This window comes from Micropterus salmoides, unplaced genomic scaffold (genome assembly GCF_014851395.1).
Source record: "Micropterus salmoides isolate LMB-PRFRI ecotype aquatic unplaced genomic scaffold, ASM1485139v1 Ms_hic_scaffold_20, whole genome shotgun sequence".
NCBI classification, from domain to species: Eukaryota; Metazoa; Chordata; class Actinopteri; order Centrarchiformes; family Centrarchidae; genus Micropterus; species Micropterus salmoides.
In genome coordinates this window covers 21,097,024-21,119,853 of record NW_024041151.1, presented here as the reverse complement: position 1 = coordinate 21,119,853, position 22,830 = coordinate 21,097,024, and the positions used below count along the sequence as shown (strand labels likewise).

The 22,830-nt window shown below is 41.6% G+C and overlaps 1 protein-coding gene across 2 annotated transcripts in view; it reads right to left on the bottom strand.

Moving 5' to 3' along the window:
• LOC119914205 (poly [ADP-ribose] polymerase tankyrase-1-like) overlaps window positions 1-22,830 on the bottom strand; it is a 96,723-nt gene that overhangs the window by 4,257 nt on the left and 69,636 nt on the right. For both annotated transcript variants that reach the window (XM_038733318.1, XM_038733320.1), the window contains 12 exons: window positions 16,394-16,613; window positions 10,204-10,313; window positions 8,909-9,097; window positions 7,802-7,882; window positions 7,098-7,299; window positions 6,871-6,950; window positions 5,018-5,138; window positions 4,461-4,558; window positions 3,353-3,427; window positions 3,096-3,201; window positions 733-919; window positions 106-262 (listed from right to left, as the gene is read on the bottom strand). In XM_038733318.1, the coding sequence (XP_038589246.1) occupies window positions 106-262; window positions 733-919; window positions 3,096-3,201; window positions 3,353-3,427; window positions 4,461-4,558; window positions 5,018-5,138; window positions 6,871-6,950; window positions 7,098-7,299; window positions 7,802-7,882; window positions 8,909-9,097; window positions 10,204-10,313; window positions 16,394-16,613 (1,626 nt within the window). The remainder of the gene's footprint in view (window positions 1-105; window positions 263-732; window positions 920-3,095; window positions 3,202-3,352; window positions 3,428-4,460; window positions 4,559-5,017; window positions 5,139-6,870; window positions 6,951-7,097; window positions 7,300-7,801; window positions 7,883-8,908; window positions 9,098-10,203; window positions 10,314-16,393; window positions 16,614-22,830) is intronic.

Genomic DNA, 22,830 nt, shown 5'->3' with positions numbered 1-22,830 from the left:
CATCCACAATGAACTGGTGCAACTCTACTTATTTCATAGAATTATGTAACAAAGGTGTTTTGCACTCATGAACAGACTGTCAGAAAGGTGTGCGTGTCTACTGACCTGCTCCCCTCTGTAGATGACGTACTCTGCATACGCCAGTCCGTTGACGCTGGGTCTTCCTATAACAGAGTGGTGTCCAGGGGGGGCGTGGGCCATTTTCATCGCACTGAACTGAAGAAACGACTTACCCAGCGTCACTCTGCAGAACAGCATCTGCCTGAAATGCAAACACACAGAAGATGACATATGTTAATAACAGCGTTTATTTCATACATTTTTATTCAGTATGTTTTCATTTTGCTCCTCTGTATTAAGTGATTCTGGTTGGTAAAAGGTTTCCAAATTACTGTTCTCTCTACCTGTGTCCCAATTCCATATTATAGTATAATAGCAGCATATGATGTATTCTCATTTTCATAGTATTGTTTTTGCTATAAGTTAACAAGAAAACAATGTGCTTAATTGTTTCACACTAACCGGAAATGAGACAAGACCTGAAGGATTTCAATGAAACTGTGACTGCAAAGTATGTCCCTTTACAGCCTGGTTAGTAGTTAATACTTTAGTTTGGAATTAGGACACAGATATTGACTAGTAGTTCTTTCCTTCTGCACAGAGTTGTTCAAACATGCCGCCATGGCAAATAAAATAAATTTGATCTAATGTGAATCAATATGGAGGCCTCACCTGTGGCACACGTAGCAGGAGCGGTCTTTGTGGGTGGGACATCCCGTGCCTCCACCTATCCCATAAACGTACTGGTTGCTTTTTGAGGAGTTCTCTGCAAAATAGATCCCGGCGCCAAACATGCCGCCAATATAGGCATGTCGCTCGTCAAAGCCCTTATGAATGATGGCATTGATGAAGGGTGAACCTGGCAAGAGAAATTTTAATTTAAAATGGGAGAAAAGACATGTTCATATTTAGTCCATTACACAAAAATGAAAAGTAAAAATAGTGTCTCTAATGTTAAGTCTATATTCACCATCCGCTGCAGTTAGTACACCTCCCTTTTTCTAAACAGTGCTCTTCTCCAGACAGTGAATCACAAACAAAGTATAAAGAAGGCAGACTAGGTAGAGAGATCCAGATACTGTTTGACTAAGGTATTCTGGGAAAGATGTGATCCAAGACTCTCTGAACATACTATGATCGTTGGTGCCAGACGCACCATTTCAAGCATCACAGAAGCCAAACAACTTCCTGGGATTTTCTACTCGGTGACGTTTAAAGAAACAGAACACGACTGCAGTCCTGAGGGTTGTGTCCTGGCTGAAGCTTGTGGTTGAAAGGGGACATGGAAGATTAATGAGATTCGTTCAAGCTTTTGGTCAGGCTGCGAGACTGAAAACATTGCAGTACAAAGTGGAGTTCATCTCGGAGCACACCAATGTTGAACCTTGATGCTCAAGACCAAGCTGTGTTTTACTTCTGTCAACTAAGAAGAAGTGACTGGAGCTGCAGGGAAAATGTGATCAAAATGGCAATAAGGAGGAAAAGCTGTCACCAAGGAACCAGATTTTTAGGGCTGGCCCGAATGTCATTTGTTTTGAGCTTCGATAGTAATTAAGAGCGAATAATCAAATTTCAATTTATTATAGCAACTAAATGCTCTTCTTTTACAATCGTTTGTAATTTGTTGTGTTCATTATGTTGCTGTTTGTTTGTTTCCAACCAACCTACAGTTTAGCTACTGATTCATTTTAAACTGGACCCAAATATTTGACCGTTGGGTACACATTCGATTTTCAATTGAGATTCGATTATTGAGGGTTTTTTTCACCCACCTGACCTCTGCCGACAGCAGCAAACGTAACACTCCAGTTCACATCAAAGGGAAAACGAAATGAAGCCCTCAGCTGTGTGGGAGCACTTTAAACTGAGTGATGACAGCAGTAGTGTGGAAGTTATGGTGTTAAGTAATTTTACAATTGCTTAATTTCTTTACAGATCAAAACAGTCAAATTTCAAAAATCAGTATCAAACTGTAGGCTGGAAACAAACGGCAACAAAATGAACGCATTTAAATAAGCCTAATTATATAAGGCCAATTGTAGAAGAAGAGCATTTTGTCGCTATAATTAAAAGTGAATTTTGCATAATAATGTGTTAGATTTAGTTCTGCTACCGGAAACACCGCTCATCCCATGCACTCTCTGCCTGGACCCCCGCCCGGGGGGCAAAGCTTCGATTATTCGCTCTTAATTACTATCGAAGCGTTGAAGCTCAAAAAAATGACATTCGGGCCAGCCCTAAAAATTTTTACTGTTTTGATCTGGAATGAAATTAAGCAATTGTAAAATTAATAAATGGCATAACTGCCACACAACTGCTGTCATCACTCAGTTTAAAGAGAGCTGAGGGCTTCATTTCGTTTTCCCTTTGATGTAAACTGGAGCGTTTTCTTCACTGCTGTCAGTGGAGGTCTGGCGCACGAAAAAACCCTCAATCGAATCTCAAAATTGAAAATCAATTGTGTACCCAACGGTCGAATATTTTTACAGTCAGAAGAGTCTTAAGTGACTTTGTGAAGCTAAACTTCTCTGAATTTATACACAGCCTCTCCAACAGGTCAACAATTGCTTATCTGGCATGTCCATAGGGTTGCGTTTCCTTACAACCCCAAGTTACAGAACTGGTGACCATAAAGTGCCGAAGTAAAACTTCCAGGTCTCATTTAAACTCATGCTGACTGTTTGTGATAATGTAAACAACAAAATTATTCAGCCTTGTAACATAACCACAACAGTATACTGTGTGTTTCACTACATATGTCTATATATGGACTGAGGAGAAAAAAAAGATCTAATAATCTTGTTGTAACATCATGAATTCCGCCATCTATACCAGCCTTTGGTTTGCTTCATCCTATTCTACAACACTTTAACAGCTTTTGAAAATATGTAAAAATTCAACTGTTGGTTAAAAAAAACATAAAAATGAAGTCACAGCAAAGCAACAAGAACTGTTGAAATACTTTATAATATATAATATGAAGAGTAAAGCCATGCTGCTGAGTATCTACTACAGTATGTATCGTGTTCATTTACCGTGAAAGAGCATCCGCTCGTTGTGATGGTTGTGGTTCTCGTCTGCAATTTCCTTTTGTCTGTGTGCATATCTCTCCCGTAGTTTCTTATTCACCACTTTCTGAATCTGCAGAGAGGAGGAAAAGGAGGAACGGGGAAGAATTAAGAATTAAAATGTATTTGCAAAAGCAAAGACAATTTACTAACTATAAGTTAACGAAGTTCAAATTCTTATGTAATTCATAAAGGGAGAAAGGTGGTCTGTGTTGAGTACGCACCTTAATGATGTTGTACCGGCTGAAGACTCCACCTGCGTTGCCTCCATCACGGTGTTCTCTGATGGTGCTCTGTAGCTGAGGAGGAAACAGAATTTTTTTTTTCTGGACAATTAATCTCTCAGAGTTGATATCTGATGTTTCAGCCATTACTGACATTTGCCAGTTTATTAGGTACAGCAAACTAAAACGTGCAGTCTAATACAACAATCTGCAATAAATCCTCAGTTTTGAAACTGTTTAACAGACGTGTTGATTCAACTGCATGGTCATTTTTGAGGATGTTGTTTTGTTGTTGAACTGTATCGTATTAGTCAGAGGAGTTTGTAGTATTTAGCCAACCATCATTGATATAAACGGGGTGGACAAACCTTCATGAAGGTATGATTTATTGTAGGACTGTTGTATTAGACTGCATTAGTGTAAGTGTACCTAATAAACTGGCAACTTAGCGCAGAGGGAGCCATTTCTCGGAGATTAAGTAGAGCAGCAACTCATTCAATCATAGGAGATCCCTAAACAATGCCTGTGGGGAAATTTAGATCAGTGCTGCTGTAAAAGTGTGGCATCAGCAGTGAAAAAGACAGAAGTGAGCTCACAAAAGAAACAAGTTAAAGCTGCTGCAGCTGGATTTACAAAATGATGGAGCCATTTGAAGAAAGTATGCTGTGAATACAGTCTTATTTTAACATCCTAATGACTAAAATATTGGTTTGCAGAGACAGTGGCACTTCACCTGCGTTTTCTTGTATTAGAAATCTCTGCCTCTGAGATTTCGGTCATTTTTCAAGTTCAAGTACAGATTACAGTTTAAATTACCTGTTAAATTTCTCTGAACATCTGACGGTCCTCATTAATTTTAAACCCATTCACGCTGATATCTGCTGTCTCTTGGAATTACTGCATTCATTTACAAAAGAAATACAGTCAGTGGAGCAGTTAGACTGATATGGAGACTCTTGTTGCTGTGGTATTAATTGTGGTGTGTGTCTTCTGCCAGATGGCTTAAATTGATTGACATGCACACATTTACAATTTAAAACCCACCTAGAGAAGTTTCTGTGTAAATGAAGGGGTGTGTGTGTGTGTGTAAGTAAAAGTGTTTGCATACTTCCTCCTCTACAGACTGGAACTCCTTGTCGTCTGGTGCCAGGTCGATCAGCACGGTGCCCTGACTGGAGCAGTGGAATGTCAAGTATGGGTTTGCACCTACAAACACACATTTTGAAAATTACTTCTGGACATGATGAATCAAACAATACATGATAGTGGTGGTGGTGATGATGATGGTATTATCTGGCTTACAGGCCATTTATTTCAATTTCTGATCATAGTAAAAACCCCTCTGTGTGTCTACATGATGGCTTTGTTATGTAAGCACTGAAACATTTTAGGTCTAAGGCCGAATGAGCTATTTTTTTTAGCCATAAATTACATCTGTCTGAGGCTTACTATGTAGGACAACTTTACATTATCAGGATGACTTGCTTGTTTATGTTGAAGAAAATATATCCAAATCATGTTGTAACCTTTCCAATGTTATTTATTTTAAGATTAAATATTCAGTTCATTTCAATACATTACATGTTTGCATCATCCTTCCTCCAGGAACAGTCGTGTACCCTTTTTTATTTTACACATACTGTGTGTGCGTGTGTGTTTCCTGACCTTGCTGGCCGCCCAGCAGTCTCTCGATGCCCTTGATGAGTTTATGTCTGTGACCGTAAGCATTGATGCCGATCTCTTTCAGCTCTTCGTGACCCATGTCTGCCAGCACATCCAGCGAAATCTGCCCGGAAACGACAAAGAAGTCACGTCAGTCTTTCTCATGGTTGTTTCTGCTTCCAAAAAGATGTGCATTGCCAGAAAAATAGCATTTCATAATCATAATGCACAAAAACCTTTTCAGCGGTACTTCCAAATATACCTATATTGACTAAAGCAAATGTTGTTCTACTATATTTAACTTTAGACCTCTGCACACAAACATTACAATATAATTGTGGTAGGTAGGTCAACGGTAGGTCATGCTACTGATCATCAAAATTGCCAACAATCAACCCTGAGTTCAATGATCTAAGACATACTGCATAGACAATAGGTCTGACAAATATTCATGAGAGAAAGACAAAGTGGCGTGAAGAAAAGGTCAGTGAATGAATGGCAGTAATCAAGCCATTGATATGCAAATTGATGATGGTGAAATTGGTTAGTTTGTTCAGGAAGAGCAGATATGAGCTTCACACTGGAGGCAGAGATAAGTTTGTTTTTCAAACTGTAACCTTTACCTACTTTCCTGCATTGCTGTGATCACTGCGACAGGTGTAAATCATCAAAGCCGAAATACTCTGCTGGGAGACTACTGAGACGTGCTAACTGGAAATTTGTTTGGAACCAAAAGTTAATACAAGAATCCCTGATCCATTTCAGAAATCACAGCAAACTTGTGAAAACCTAACCTGTGTGATCTCTCAGAGCAGAACAGTTTGTCAGCCATTTTGATGTTAAACTAATAAGTCACACATCAGCCTGGTTGTCACCACTGGCTGGCGCTTCAAGCTGCCATCTTAAAAATTCATCAGTGATGAAAAAGCAGCATCAGAACATAAACTACTCCATCAAAAATTGATCTTAACAAAAGGGTTTTACTAATCCCCTGCTACAACAAACAAGGCTTTACGGAGGAAACAGGAGGAGAATTTACACCGCAGAAGTTTGATACAACTTATTAATCATTACAGCTGAAATAGGATGGGTTCTTTGGTTTTACTTTTAAAACAATATTGTAATCTCAACATAAGTATATATATAAATAAATGAATGGACGGATATCTATTTGTTTGTTTTAACTCTGAGCCTTGTTCGTGTTCCTTGAAAAACATTAAAAATGTAGTTTTCCATTAACAACCAGCTGACTCTCACCTCCATCGATGGCTTGTTTCCCTTTAGGGGGACCAATGAAACAAACGCTCACATCCTCCATATTGCTCTGCCTTCTATGCTTAGCTTTTTGCCCGCTGTCACCTTTCAAGTTCACTTTCTATTTCTGTCTCTCTCCTCATCTTGTTTTCTCTTTCTGTCACCCCACCCATCTCCTTTTCTGTCTTTCTATTTTCTTCATCTTTCTTCTCAAGCCTCTCTCTCTGCTCCTACTTTTTTCTCTCACTCTTCCCATTTGTCTCGGTCTACATCACCACCTCTTTCTGTACATGTCTCCCTTTTTTGTACATTAAAGTTTACAAAAGAACAAGACTAATAGTCTATAGCCACGCTATCAGCTCTGTGAGGCTGTCCTTTGGCATGGTAGTGCTTTGATCTGAATGCTAACATGCTCACAATGATAATGCTAACATGCAGATGCTAAGCAGGTACCATCATCACTATCGTAGTTTAGCGTGTCTTCCTCTATCTATCCCCCTTGCATATGTGTGCCTCTCCAGTTCTTCACCTCTTTTGCTGTTCCTTCTTACTTTTGTCTTCTCCCAGACATAAAAAAACCCAAAAAAAAACTGTGTGTGTACCTGTTCCCTCTGGAAGATGTCCCGGAGGTGTTCCAGCCCTACACTCTTCAAAAACTGGTTGATGGTCATGTCGAGCAGAGCTGCAGAAACACGGGGATGTCAGCTGAGTTATCAGAAGAGTCCCAGCAGTTACACATATTTACACCAACAACACCTACGTACGCATTTGTTTCCATTTTCAAAAGAACCAGTCCCCAAATTAGGATACAACTTGTGTTTGTACGTACTTTCTCCTTCCTTCCTGTCAGACCCAGATGCTCCGTCTGCTGGACCAGTGGCCCCACCCACAGTGATGTCACTGAGGGGCGTAGTCAGGTTGTCTATGCTGCTGGCTGCAGACAGGCAGGACGGGGATGGAGAGGGAGAGATGACCACGCCCCCTGCTGCACCTGCACTCACCACGCTTGAACTCACCACACTTGCACTCACCTGAGTGGGAGAGACATTTGGTCTGAATGGCCAATAACTCCACTTTCTTTGCTAAACTTGACTATACTTCCTATAACTTTTTACAGTGCACACACTAATTATCTCAACCACTTAAATGGCTTCTATTGTTTTCAGTTCAACTGACATTTCAACTTTAATGTGTAACTTTTCAACACTTTAACTGATTATTCAACTGCTTTCACCATCTTCAACTTCAAACTGAATTTTTTAATGCTCTCAGCCATTACACTTCAACTGATATCAGCTGTTTTAAACACTTAAAGTGATACCTCAGCTCCTTTTAAGTTGTACACGGCAACTTCAACTCTCACTTAACACTCACTGTAATGTGCTTCATCTTAAACTGAATTGATCTTCTTCTAGTTTCAACATATGTTGGCTGTTTCTTCTTACATAATAACACATAATATGGCCGCCACAGGATTCTGTTTCAGCCGAAAGCCTGTCTATACTTGTACGGTATGTACGTGTGGACACTCACCACAGTGGCCTGGGGTTTTAAACAGCTTGGCAGGGCATCTGGCGGCATGGCATCAATCAACAATGCTCTGATGTCATCAGCCTGCAACAGAAAGAATGACAAGATGCAGACAGACATGGTTTATGTACAAAAACATGATTGACTCTCCACCTAAAACAAACAGTTTGCTTGTATTTTTTGCACACAAAGCTGGGGGCTGAAATGACTAATGGGTAACTCTGTGAAAGACACCTGACACAATAGGTTCAAACAGTCTTTGGTCTTTTGCTTTTTCCCAAATTTATCCTTGCGACCCCCCGTGCTCTCCAATCCCGAGCCAATTACATCAAAGTAAATCAACTCACATTTCCAGTCACTGGACTGACAAATTAGGACATAAGAAGCTTTTTTAAAAACCAGATTACGTAACTTTAACTGAACTGTGGCCATAAATTACATTTACCGGATAATGCTAAATGCTAGACTACTTTTTTTTTTTTGCATTTAGCTAAAATGCTAAGCTATTGTGACAGTAACACAGTAAGTAGAGAAGAACAACAAAACACATCCACTAAACGAATGGTGGGAGCAGCTCCCTGCTCTGAGAAGTCATCCCACAGACCAACCTGTGACTGTGAATAATACACATCTAACATTTTCAATTTAGAATCAAATGATCCTTTTTCCCCCTCTTTTTTACTGTCTGCTCTGTTCTTTTATGCACTCTGCAGATGCAGTTGGATTATCCAGGTTGTTCTTGGAAGTGCACTACCAGTGTCTAGCTGGATTATTTTTCATAGTCAACAGGTACACAGAGCTATTGTCTGTTTCTTATAATCTGTAGCAGAAATGTGGGCTAATGTTAACAACAACACAAGCTTCACTTCCTGTGTACGTGAGCTGCAGTGACATGTCATTCTCTCAAACTATGGTACCTACAGTCAAACCCTTTTGGGAGGCTTCTTACGTAGCCTCATTAGGGTTCCACCTTCTAAAAGGTCTGCTCCACTGTCTGAATAGTTGACCATAATCGGCCAAACATGTTGACGCTAATGATATTGCCATGTGCTGACTCATAATGTGTGAGGCTCCTACTATTAAGGAATGAGGACCATACTGTAAACATACTGTTGCTAAGTCGAGTGGGGTCTGTCCCTCCTGGTTCTTCATTGTGGGATCGGCTCCATGGGCCAATAGCAGAGCGCAGAGCTGAGTCCGCCCCTTTTGGGCTGCTTCGTGGAGGGGCGTGAATGCCCACTTGTCAGTGGCATTGACGCACGTGTTGTACTTGATCAGCAGAGCGGCTATGTCCACGTGCTAGGAGAGGAGATAGAGGTGAAGAAGAGGAAGGAGGCAGTGAGAGTAGAAGACAGAAAATAAGAGAGGAGAGGAGGTGGTGAGAAAGAGCCAACAGCAATAAACACATTTAACAAGAGCAAATGTGTGAAGTATGGTGAATGAGCACTATAAAAATCGTGATCAGAGAAACTGTAATATGTGGGATTTTCTGGAACAGAAAACATGTGAATTATTAACTCCATCATGATTCTTGTTTTCCCGCCGGTCTGTCCTGTTCTTTTCCCTCATCGTCTGTCTCTAGCACTTCTCTTAGCGTCAAACACAATGTAGCTTGTTTCTGGGTACCAGTGGGGGATGCAAAAGTGTGTGTGTGTGTGTGTGTGTGTGTCTCCAATACGCACAGCTCATCAAGTTTTCATTCAAACATGTGTTTCGTGGCTGGTTCAGTAGCAGAATGCTATTGAGCTATAAGTAAAATTTGACTAAGCGATAAAGGACTGTAGAGGAAGAAAAGCAACATACATGCACTTCAGATAACCTAAGTATAATAAAAATGTTAATTATTATTTAAATGAGGAAATAGGGTGGGAATAAGTAATATTATTACTGTCCCATATAACAAACAGAATAAAAATATCTGCAGACATCAACTGCCCCATCAGCACCAAGTAGACATAAGCTACAAATTGAGATTTTGCTGTATCATTCCCACATTTAATATTAAAGCCTCATAAGAATTTATAAATGTCGCCTAAACTTCATGAAGGGAGAAAGGAAAGGAATTCTTTTCATTCATTTTAAATAAATCAGTCTATAAAATGTCAGCAAATTGTGAAAATAGTCAATAAGTTCCCAGAGACCATGGTGATGTTGTCAAATTGCTTCTTTCATCTAACAGTCCTAAAACCCAAAGGTATTCAAATTAATGACACAATTAAATTAATAATTTACAGAGAAAATCACCAAATCTTCATGTCAGCAGCTGGAACCAGTGAAGGTATGTTTATGCTTTAGAAATATATAAACAATTAATCAATTATCAAAATTAGTAGCCAATAACAGCAGCACCTCTGAACTGAACTCCAGTCAACAGTGCAAGTGAAGCATGTGTGTTTGTGTCTTACCCCGTACGAAGCAGCATTGTGTAAAGGTATCAGCCCTCCTTTGTCCTGAGCATTCACGTCGGCTCCGTGTTCCAACAGATACTCTGCTACCTCCAAGTTGTTATAGCCAGCTATATAGGTTGTATGGAAAAGACAGCAGGATGGAAGGAAAGACGATGGATGAGAGATAACAGAGGAAAAGAGGAGAAACAAAAATGGAGGAGGAAATAAAGAGAGAAAGAAAGAGCGACAAGTCAGCCTACATCAGCAGCAGCGTGACAGTGTATAATCATCTTATCCTTTTACAAGCAAGTACATGAAGGCAGAGGGTACGTGGGTGTGTGTGTGTGTGTCTAAGTGGTCAGATCTATGTAGAAAAAAATAAATTCACAGACCGTCAAAGTGTTTTTCAGCAGTTTCTTAACTTTGAAAAGTGCCAGCAAAACATTTCTTCATTAAGATATACTTTATCGTAGAAAAGACAGTCTGGTCATGCCATTCTCGATAAATACAGAGTCTAAAAACGCTGGCAGGTCCAGAAGAAGAAACTGCAGGAAAAACATGAAGAAGACTGAAAGATAGGCAGAGGCATTTACCTTCAACCCTGATAACCCCTGTTGAAATCCAAATTCACAAGTTTTCCACTGGGGAGTGACTTCTCTTATGGCCAAGACACCATGCTTTATTCTAACTGTAGCAAACTTTGTCATGTGAAAAACAAATTGGTGTTCACCATTTATACAGTTATCAGGAATATTCCTCTCTGGTGCATGAAAATAAGGTTAGGTTAGTTAGGTTAGTTAGCTCTCAGAGCAGTGGATAAGACACATTCCTTTGGTGTGAGAGACCTGGGTTCAATCCCCCACTGTGACACATCCACCATTGTGTCCCTGAGCAAGATACTTCATCCTAGTTGCTCCAGAGGCATGCGACCTCTGACATGTATAGCAATTGTAAGTCGCTTTGGATAAAAGCGTCAGCTAAATGAATAAAAGGAAAAGGAAAGCTGTCGATACCAAACAAACAAAGACTTACCGCTCTGGCTATCCGCCTAAAGGGAGAAGCAGAAGCCAGGAGAATAAATCGATGTTCTCCACCGAACCATCCAAACTGTACTCTCAGTGGCAGGTTAAAAACACAAGATCAGATCCACCCAGGGCTGAGACTGAACAGTACTGGAAGAACATATGGGAGAAAGAGGCATCCCACAACACCAATGCTCAGTGGCTAGTGGATCTAAGAACAGATCACTGCAATCTCCCAGAACAAGATCCAGTAACCATTATAACGGCAGACATCCAAGACAGAGTGGCAGGTATCAAGAGCTGGACAGCACCAGGCCCTGACTTGATCCCCACCTACTGGCTGAAGAAACTAACTAAACTCCATGAACACCTGGCAGCACAAATGAACCAACTGCTGATGGATGGAACCCACCCAGAATGGTTAAGGATCCCCAGAAGGGAACAATCCCATCCACCTACCGGCCAATAACCTGCCTCTATACAACAACTGTCAGGCATTATAGTGGCTAAGATGAGTAGCCTGCACATGGTTCAATACATGGACAGAGCCCAGAAGGGAATGGGTAGTAATACGAGGGAAGCCAAGCACCAGCTACTGGTTGATAGAGCAGTCACTCGAGACTGCAAGACCAGGCAGACCAATCTGTGCACCGCCTGGATTGACTACAAGAAAGCCACGACTCAGTGCCACATACATGGATATTGGAATGCTTGGAAATGTACAAGATCTACAGGACACTAATAACCTTCATCAAGAACTCAATGGGGCTGTGGAAAACAAGTCTGGAAGCCAACTCAAAGCCAATTACACAAGTCACCATCATATAGCATATACCAAGGCGATGCACTATCCCCGCTGCTGTTCTGCATAGGCCTGAACCCCTTCAGCCAGATCATCACAAAGACTGGCTAAGGATACCGGTTCCGAAGTGGAACAACCATCAGTCACCTCCTCTACATGGATGACATCAAGCTGTATGCCAGAAATGAGTGAGACATCGACTCACTGATTCACACTACCAGGATCTACAGCAACAACATTGGAATGTTGTTCGGACTGGACAAGTGTGGTCGCATGGTATCAAAAAGAGGGGATTGAACTACCAGAAGGCCACATTGCAGATGTTCAGGACAGCTACAAATACCTTGGGGTGCTGCAGGCTAACGGAAACCATGAGGAGGCAGCAAGGAAGTCCGCCACAGCCAAATACCTACAGAGAGTAAAGCAGGTCAGCTGAATGGGAAAAACAAGATCCGAGCCATCAACACATACTTCAGATACCCCGCTGGTATAATAAACTGGCCAAAGGAGGAGATAGAGGCTACTGACATCAAGACAAGAAAGCTCCTCACAATGCATGGAGGGTTTCACCCCAAATCCAGCACCCTGAGACTGTACACCAAGCGTAGCGAGGGAGGCTGAGGGCTAGTGAGTGTCAAGACCACTGTCCAGGATGAAACGACAAAGATCCAAGAGTACATCGGGAAGATGGCCCCCAAAGATGGAGGGCTTAGAGCCCGTGTCCACCAAAGCGATTTTTGCCAGCTGAAAACGCCACCTGCTGTTCTGAAAACGCTTAGCTGGGAGCGCTAGGGTGCGTTTTGGAGCAGTTTTTCAAGATGCTGTGGTTGCTATGATACATAATTTCAGTGGAGGCAATGTGTTGCAAGTAGGGTGGCCTACTTAATTTTAATGAATGTAAAAATGTCACCACAAAGTATGTAGGCCTACTTGCTCTGGCCCTTGCTCTGCATGAAGAGAAGGCTGAAACATGAGAGCAGAGACTGTCCATACGTGGGTTCATGAGATTTTGCGGGTGAGGAAACACCTCGGTGAGTAGGCACATCGCTTCTTTCAAGATCGGATGTGCTCGGTGCGGTGTTTGTCACACCCCTTCTGCACTGTGATTGGACAGCTGGGTAGCTGAGCTACTGAGCGCAGCGTTTTTCCCAAAGTTGAACATTTTTCAACTCTCGGCGACCAGCTTGGAAAAACGTGGCGCTCCCATTGCAATGAATTGAAAAAAGAAAACGCTTTGGTGGGCCCTTAGTGAATACCTCAGGCAGCAGAAACCAGAGGGTGAGGACAAGGAAGGTGAAGAACCTTCAGCACCCCAGGTGCAGACTGTGCAAGGATGCCCCTGAGACAGTACAACACATAACAGCAGAGTGTAAGATGCAGGCAGGAAGTGCGTACACGGAACGCCATAACCAGGTAGCTGGCATAGTGTACAGGATCATCTGCCATGAGTATGGACTGGAAGTCCCAGGGTCAAAATAGAAGACACAACAGCAACAGTGGTGCCAGTGGTAATCGGAGCACTGGGGGCTGTGACCCCCAGACTGGGAGAGTGACTACAGCAGATTCCAGGTAAAACATCAGAGGTCTCTGTCCAGAAGAGTGCAGCCCTAGGAACAGCTAAGATACTGCGCAGAACTCTCAAACTCCCAGGCCTCGGGTAGAGGACCTGAGCTTGAGGATGACACATTCCACCCCGCAAGGGGTGAGAGGGGGATTTAAAAAAAAAATATTTATTAGGGCTGAACCCAAATAGTCATATAGTCACATAAAATGAGATGCACATGAATCATGCTAATCTGTAATAAAAAAAAAGAATGGGGGGGGGGGGCAGGACCTGGCCTAGTGAAATGCAAAGGATCTAGGTAGACGTGTGTAAAGTTTTCTTCCTTTCTAAGTATCAAGGATGTTCGTTTACGCTCAGCTGCCAATTCCACACCTGCGCAGTGTGTACCACAGGCGCTCTCGCGCATCAGTGGTACGTAACGTGTTGGGCAGTAATAGGTCTACTGCAAAATTACTTTTCCCAGTAAAGAGTAATGTAACGGATTACCATTTCCAAAACAGTTGTATTATTACAGTTACTAATCCAAGTAAGGCTGCGCTGCTGAACGCACTATCCCGACGTGAATGCGCGACCGCGCTGCAGCTCAGCAGCCCCGGACCTTATGTTGTTAAAGTCAGCTGTTAGCCAAGAAGCTAAAGGACAACTGGAGAACAGGAAGAGAGGTATTTTCGACAGCTGTAAGTAACGTCATTGCCATTACTGTGTCACAGTCTAAGATGCAAAGAACATCGTCTTCCGTTGTAAACTTTGTGCGACCAGCAAAAAGTTTTCAACCGCGAACAGTTCTACAGTTCTACTTAGGCTAATTGAAGCATCAGCTAAACAACACAGCAACGTGAAACTCAGAGAGAAACTCCGGCCGCTGCTGCCAGTGATGCTTGGACTCATTGGGAGAGAGTGGCGTTATATCACCCAGTAATAAATAGGCTAGAGTAGCTAATATTACTTTTTTAAGGAGTAGGTCTATAGCCTATGCTAAGTAACTAGTAGGTAATATTATTTCTGAGTAACTTGCCCAACACTGAGTTGACAATAAGGATCAGATAAATTGGGAATGTTTTGATTATTGCTTGTTAGAGGCTATGTCTAATGTTTACTTTGACTTTGTTGTCTACTGATCACTCATGTAGCCACTTAGTACACTTTGCTGTGTAAATGGTTGCTTTTTAAGTCGTCCTTATGTTAAAGGTTTTGGCACGTTATTAATTAATTTCTTGTGATTGGTTGTGACAAGGTTTAGGCAATATAAGGCCTTTTCACACGGGTTGCTCCGCGCTGCTCATCAACATGCAAACAAGCGCTCCGCGAGGTAACCATGTCAACAGCTTCTGTGTGACTGGCGCGATCCCGTTAAACTGTTGGTCGTCTCACGCACACGCCCGCCCGCTGCCAGAGTTGAAATGTCAAACTTTTTCCTACAGTTTATAAACAGATAGAGGCTGATCAGCTGTTTGAGTTTCTTTAACAGTCAGGCCACCAGGTCTTAAACAGGCAACAACCTTTGCTGCTGTCTCTTATTCATTAAAAATCATCTATTAACTTCAACTGAACTAATTTGAAAGTTAGTAGTTATTTAGTTATAGACATAATTATTTCATGTTTCATGTTGCACATTTAGCTGTTGACGTTTGGCAAAAATGAATACAAAATAATAATTATTATAGAGAGGTTGCGATGGCGCAGTGGATTAGACCCTTGTCTTGATTCCCATTGCAACACATCCATTAAATAACTTATTATCATGGGTCCTGCTTTACCTAGCATGTTAGAGCCACCGCCAGTTTCATCAGGGTGTCGGGTGGTCTCAGTATATTTTCCTGCTTTTTTACCCTTTGCCAATCACATGCCTGATTTGCCTTTCCCCAATAAACTTAATATACAGCCGATTACAATATACATGTCAATGTTTAATGCTGTAAATAAACATGTAAAAAGAAAAAAAACTTTCAATAAATGTTTTTAGAGTGTGTGAATAAATCCAAAATTGTAACCCTAACCCTGTCAGTGCGCATGTTTAGGCGTAGCGTGTGTATAGTGGCAGTGGAGGAACACTTGTTGAAGAGACTGAGCCACAGCTTCACCTCTGTTGTGGCGAGTTGCCCACACCTCGCGGGACTTTTGGATAATTTCTCACCGTTGATGAACCACACAAAGAATATTATATCGTTTTTAAATAGCCGGCTACTTGAAATAGACCCACAAGGAGCTGGCAGCACGACATGCACGCAAAACTCTGCATAAGACCGGTGAAGGGCAGGCAAGAGAGAGTTTAGCTTCGCCTCGCAATCGCCATGCACAAAAACACATGATTCGACTATAGGCATGAAGTACAAGTGTGTTACTTGAAAAAATGTAGATATAACTTTTTGAACCATTGTCCATCCTACAACCACATGGTTCTGTTACAATGTCAACAATTACATCAACTGGTCTTCATTTAGGAGCTCATTCAGATTCTAAATGGTTATCAAAAATCACTGTTGTCTCTTCCCGCCTGTCTATGAACAAGGTGTTTTTGCCCTCAAGACTTTAGCTGTCTGGATGTGTTTATTGGCACTGCACAGAGCCAACATCCCAGGAGGTCAGCTTTTTCTGATATGCTGCAGGCAGAGTGATTGGCGCTAGCAAATGTACCACGTCCAAAGTGGCTTATATCCTGCAAACCTCAGCCAAAACAGAAACTAAAAACCTCTGGCTTCATCCGTCATTTTAATGTGTCTGCAAAGTTAACTTAATCAGGGAGGTGTTTACTTTAAATTATATGTGAACGTGTGTCTTGTGTGTGTAGCTGCTTGTTTGGTGTTTCTACATTCAAATTACCTGCAAGGTGCAGAGGTGTTGAGTTGCGTCCCTGTGTATCCCGACAATTAATATTGTCGGGACTGCATAATTTCTGCACCCTGGCCAGGCAGCCTTTCTTTGCGGCATCCAGCAGCGCGGCGTCTCCTCTCAGCAGGTCCTGGATGTCGGTGTCCCCGTCCTTCACCAGGTCCAGAGGCGTGTTCCCGTCTCGGTTCTTCTTGGTGGGGTCCGCCCCGTGCTGGACAGAGGAGGCAAAAAAAAGCAGATGTTCAGTGTAAAGGCAAGAAAACAGCCAGATAGGTTAAAGAAATGTTTATGCGTCGTGTGTCCATGCACACTACCATCTGTAAGGTAGACAGTGTTTGCAATCAAAATGCAGAGGTTAATCTGTCTTACAAAGACAACATTTAATGACTGAATGTTGGTGCAAAACATTAGCTATCACTGAATTCATATCAGTCCTTAAAGTCCCGTTTAAACCCCAGTGGAAGAGTTTCACTTAGACGAAGACAAGTGACGAGTGAGAAGTGGATGAAGGTAATTCACCAGAGAGAAGAAGCGAGGGAGACGAAAGGAGGTAGAGAGATGAGGACAGGACATCCAGTGAAGTAGAAAACACCACATACTCTGGAGATTGGCGGTGGGAGCAGACATTTTCATTGCTCAACTGTCTCCTAGGTTACGATTTAACTTGTCATTTCATTTTAAGTTTTGAAATCTGCTCGTTAAAAATTTGATTTTGTGGGACCACTCTCCTGGGTGTCCACTGCTGGCCTCAAACTGTCTGTTATCCATGTCTCATGTCTGTATTCCCTTTTTTAAAGGTTTCTTTTTAACCTATCCATGTTATTATTTTTCTGCCCTACTTCATGACTCCATTTCTATTATCTCTTAGCTGCTGATGTAATCACATTCCCACTGTAATTTATTCTCTATCCAGGAAAATTAGAATACAAACCCATTTAAGTAACAGTTGGGGGCATTTGCATATAAATAAATCTTGGTTTTGTTACTCTTCCACTGGATTCAGCCTATATTCAATTCAATTCTCCATTTACAGGAGTGAACAATTTTGAAACCTGTAAGCTCTCTCTTGTGAACAATTATCTGACTCATAGGAGGTAATGCATTTTAAATGTTTGATTTGTTCACAAACAAAACACGGTGTAGGGAGTGTAAGGCCATGCTAATGGCTCTGAGCCACAGTGGTGCTTAGATCTGGGCATGCTAACATGCTCAAAATGACAATTTGCGGCCTTCCATACTTACTGTATTGTACTGCTAATTAGAGTGCATAAGTGCGTTCACAATAACAAGTATGGCAAAATGCTGTGCACTATGAGTACCTGGATGGTGTACGTATAATGGTCAGTGTGGAAGGCTGGAAACTTCTCAACCTCAATGGTCGCCATCTTGGCTACATAACAAAAGGGGGGGACCATCAACTTATTAACTTTCCAAACCTGTGGAAATGGTGGCAGAGGAAGCTGCAGCAGTTGCAATTGCACACACAAGCATGTAAAAGTATGTTAATATTTAATTAAATTTAAATGAAGTGAGCAAACAAACCTGGCAGGTGACAACCGTGGGCAAATGCTGGCGATAATGATCCACCCGGTTACAACTTATATAAGAAGACGACGAACAAGAAGAAACAGTAAGTGCACTGCGGCAATGTTCGATTTGAGACAACACTAACCTGTCAAAATTCACGTACTAGGCAAGTACTGATCCTCAGGAGCAAAGTGGTGGACTGACAAACACAAACAGGATTGGGTATTTACCGTGATCAGTGACGGCCACAATGACAGAACAAACAAAAGAAAGGCTCAAATTTCATCAACAGAAACTCCCAACAAAGAGAGGTCACACTGCTTGACTGATAGTTGTTCTCTTGCAAGGCGATAATATATCCAGCCAAGATCATGTCATGCGAGTTCACGCATTACTTGGTGAGTGCTAACGAGACAGATTCTTCTTTAATTGAGGAGAAAATCATTATGTTCTTTCACTTCTTTCCTAACAAAGAAAATGCTAATGAGCGTTTTGTATATCTCGGAAGATCTCAACAGAATATCACAGCGCTGGGAGAAAATGCAGCAGAGTGTTATTCTGAGCACAAATCCACACAAAAAAGGGACAATAGAAAGTTGACAACAAACAAATGAGACAAAGGAAGACCTACTGCTGAACTCTGGAATAGTTTATTCATAAAGAGAGAACAGTTAAACCCTGAGGCCATGGCAGATTAACACTGAAGTGCAGCAACACTGTGTATACATAACATAAGCTCAAAATCCAACTGAAATTTGCAGGTGTGAGAATTTTTTAACCAGAGTTTCTAACCACCTTGAACAATCGAACTGCGTCTCTAACCTCTCAGCCTAAAGACCTCTTATTGCGTCATCAGATCAGTGAAAGTGAGGCAGAGGGAGCTGCCTTATCTCTGACTGGGATTTATCTACACCCGAGGCTACAAGCGCCGACCTTGAGGAATACCTTTCATCTGCTGCTGCGTATATAAGGATAAAGCTAATGACAAGGGGTGACGGGCACTTACAGCCAGATATGCTCTGAAAGGAATACAAAAAAAGCCCATCACTGAGGTTACACCAGACGAGGATGAACAATCGCCTGTATTGAACTCCCACTTCGTTAAGCGAGCCTTATGTTGGATGAGCACAAACAAAGCTGCTGAGGCAGATGGTGTTCCTGGACATGTGCGACTGACCAACAACAGTAGCCCCAGTCTTTCAAAACATTGTAAATATCTCACTGTTGCGGATCAAAGTTCCCACTTGCCTCAATTTAGCAACTATTAATGGGTCCTCTAAGGAAAGTGTTGGGCCATCACAAGTCTTCAGAACAGTTGTAAAAGTCTCTGGAACTCTACTGTAGGGACTGACATGATTACTCCCAAAGATACTCGCTCAATTTGTGATGTTGATTGCAGAGGGTGCTAAGATGTCGGTCCAAATTATCCTAAAGGTTTTCAATTCAACCATTCAGTGACCCGACCCATTATGCTCTCTGAAAAGGAAGCATCCGCATTTATAATATTTCTCTGCTCATTTAATCAGGTTTTTCTTTGCAACCAATCCATGTTAATCAAGTGCCAAAACTATCAACTCATCCTCATAATCATACTGAAAAAGAAAAAAACTCTTTCCCCCATTTTGGATCACTATCAGTTTGCCTATAGGGCAGTCAGGTCAATGGTTAACAGTGTTTCACTTGCCTTTCACACATACAGGTGCTGGTCATATCATCAAAAAGTTGATTTATTTCAGTAATTCCATTCAAAAAGTGAAACTTGGATATTATATTCATTCATTACACACAGACTGATATATTTCAAATGTTTATTTCATTTAATTGTGATGATTAAAACTGACAACTAATGAAAATCCCAAATTCAGTATCTCTGAAAATTAGAATATTACTTAATTAATACGAGTATGAACATGAAAAGTATGAGCATGTACAGCACTCAATACTTAGTTGGGGCTCCTTTTGCCTGAATTACTGCAGCAATGCGGCGTGGCATGGAGTCAATCAGTCTGTGGCACTGCTCAGGTGTTATGAGAGCCCAGGTTGCTCTGATAGTGGCCTTCAGCTCTTCTGCATTGTTGGGTCTGGCGTATTGCATCTTCCTCTTCACAATACCCCATAGATTTTCTATAGGGTTAAGGTCAGGCGAGTTTGCTGGCCAATTAAGAACAGGGATACCATGGTCCTTAAACCAGGTACTGCTAGCTTTGGCACTGTGTGCAGATGCCAAGTCCTGTTGGAAAATGAAATCTGCATCTCCATAAAGTTGGTCAGCAGCAGGAAGCATGAAGTGCTCTAAAACTTCCTGGTAGACGGCTGCGTTGACCTTGGACCTCAGAAAAGTGGACAGTGGACCAACACCAGCAGATGACATGGCACCCCAAACCATCACTGACTGTGGAAACTTTACACTGGAATTCAAGCAACGTGGATTCTGTGCCTCTCCTCTCTCCCTCCAGACTCTGGGACCTTGATTTCCAAAGGAAATGCAAAATTTATTTTCATCGTCTTGCATATGTCTGTGCGTGGTGGTTCTTGAAGCACTGACTCCAGCTGCAGTCCACTCTTTGTGAATCTCCCCCACATTTTTGAATGGGTTTGTTTCACAATCCTCTCCAGGGTGCGGTTATCCCTATTGTTTGTACATTTTTTTTCTACCACATCTTATCCTTCCCTTCGCCTCTCTATTAATGTGCTTGGACACAGATCTCTGTGAACAGCCAGCCTCTTTAGCAATGACCTTTTGTGTCTTGCCCTCCTTGTGCAAGGTGTCAATGGTCGTTTTGTCGTGGTGTTTTGAGTTAATTAGCTGATTAAAGTGTGGCACCAGGTGTCTTCAAAATTGAACCTTTTCACAATATTCAAATTTTCTGACATACTGATTTTGGGGTTTTCATTAGTTGTCAGTTATAATCATCAAAATGAAAAGGAATGAACACCTGAAATATATCAGTCTGTGTGGAATGAATGTATACATTATACAAGTTTCACTTTTTGAATGGTATTACTGAAATAAATCAACTTTTTGATGATATTGTAATTACATGACCAGCACCTGTACTGTATTAAAAAAAAAGTTAAATAATAGATTTTACCTCAGCATTTTCACACTCTTATTATTAGCTAGGTAACGTCGATAAAACAGGCCTCAAAGCACTCAAAGGGGGTTGTGCCCATACTATTGTCAGTAACACTAGCAACAGAAGAAAAACACCATGCTGGCTGTAATGTGTGTCCACTGAGTTTGTACCAAATTTGATAAATCCAAGTTTCTTCATTACAAATTAAACAACATTACAGTTGACAACTTCTTTTTTCATCTCCATGTGATGCCAGTGCCCTGTTGTTAAGCTGGTCTCTTTGCTTTCCACATGCCACCAACAACAGGCCAAAATCCAAAGATATTTAACTAACAATAGTAAGGGTTCCATCCAAATGTAGCACAAACCTTTTCTGAATTTCCACAAAACTGACAAAAGAAATGAATTAATGTGTGTTTCCATCCACTACAGTTGAATGAATATAAGGAGATAAACAGTTTGTGGCACTAATTCAGGTGTCATCTGTCAATGGTGGCAGTGGTTTAATGGCACCAGTCAGGTGCCATTAAACCACTGCAGCAGAAGAGAGCATAACGAGATGATGTAATTAAAAGAATGCCAGTCAAACCTCAAGCAGTGGGATAGCATTTGGGAAACATGGTGGAAATACGGCATTTATGTTTGTTTCATGTATTCATTTGAGGAACACTACAGTCTCCTCATTGCTCCACACAGATCTGATGTTTTGGTCTGTTGCAGTTTAGTCATAATTTATTCACCAACTCTGTTACCATTGCACTTTGTTGCATCTTGTTTTTATCAATACATCAACTTTTCCACCTCAGCCAAGCGTAAGAACAGCAAATCAAAAATGTGCACAATAACCGGTGGATGGAAACATATGGACATAACATAGAAAAGCAGGGAATTCTCACACATGAGAAGCTGGAGCCAGCAGACATTTGTGATTTGTGAGCAATCACCCCGACACAAGCCTGTGCATGTCTGTTCTCCAGTGCTCTGTACGGACGCACAGAATAAAAAAGAGCTTTTTCCCCAAGAGCTGTCACCTTCCTTCACACTGCCCACTCCCCTCAACCACAGCTGTCACCCCAGCAACTCAACTGCACCATACACCGCATACATTCACACTCGCTGCATCATCACACTTTGTTGCTGCCAGCACTGCTCAAAGGCAGTTAGCCTCAAAGTGATTAGTGCTTTTGTCTAGTTTATCAGCCTGACCATGTCAATCTCACAATAAATTCTCTAGTTGCCCTACTTCTTTATTTCATATGCTGCTCTGTACTCACATAAATGGTTATGCAATACAGTTTATTGCAGTATTTAACCGACTACGAGCATTAAGTGTTGGCTCTCACGCTGTCCTTGTACAATTCTAATTTCAACTTTTATTACTCTGGTTTTGTAAGTATTTAAAATCCTATTGTTTTATTTTCTTCATTGCATCTGATGCAGACTGCTCTGAGCATAATCTCCCTATGCAACAACAGTAGAGGAATTCTGAATTCCAAGAGTCGAAGCGGCACATTTTGCCGGCAGTTGATGTGTGTTTGGTTTGCCGTGTGCGTTCATGTGCGTGAATTCAACAGTGTTGATCTAATAATAATTTATGCAGCCCCGTATGGTAACAACACAGTGGGTGATGTAGCCTAGTCTGGAGGTTGTTGTGAAGGTTGTTAGGAAAAACAATACATATTGAGCTGTGAAACTGCAACATTTCACAGGACACATTTAGGCTCCACCAGATGTGACAAACAGGTATTTTGCAACAGATATTCTGGTCAGAGTTTATCCCAACTGGGCTGAAAACAGCCAGAGAGCATGACAAGTCATACCAAC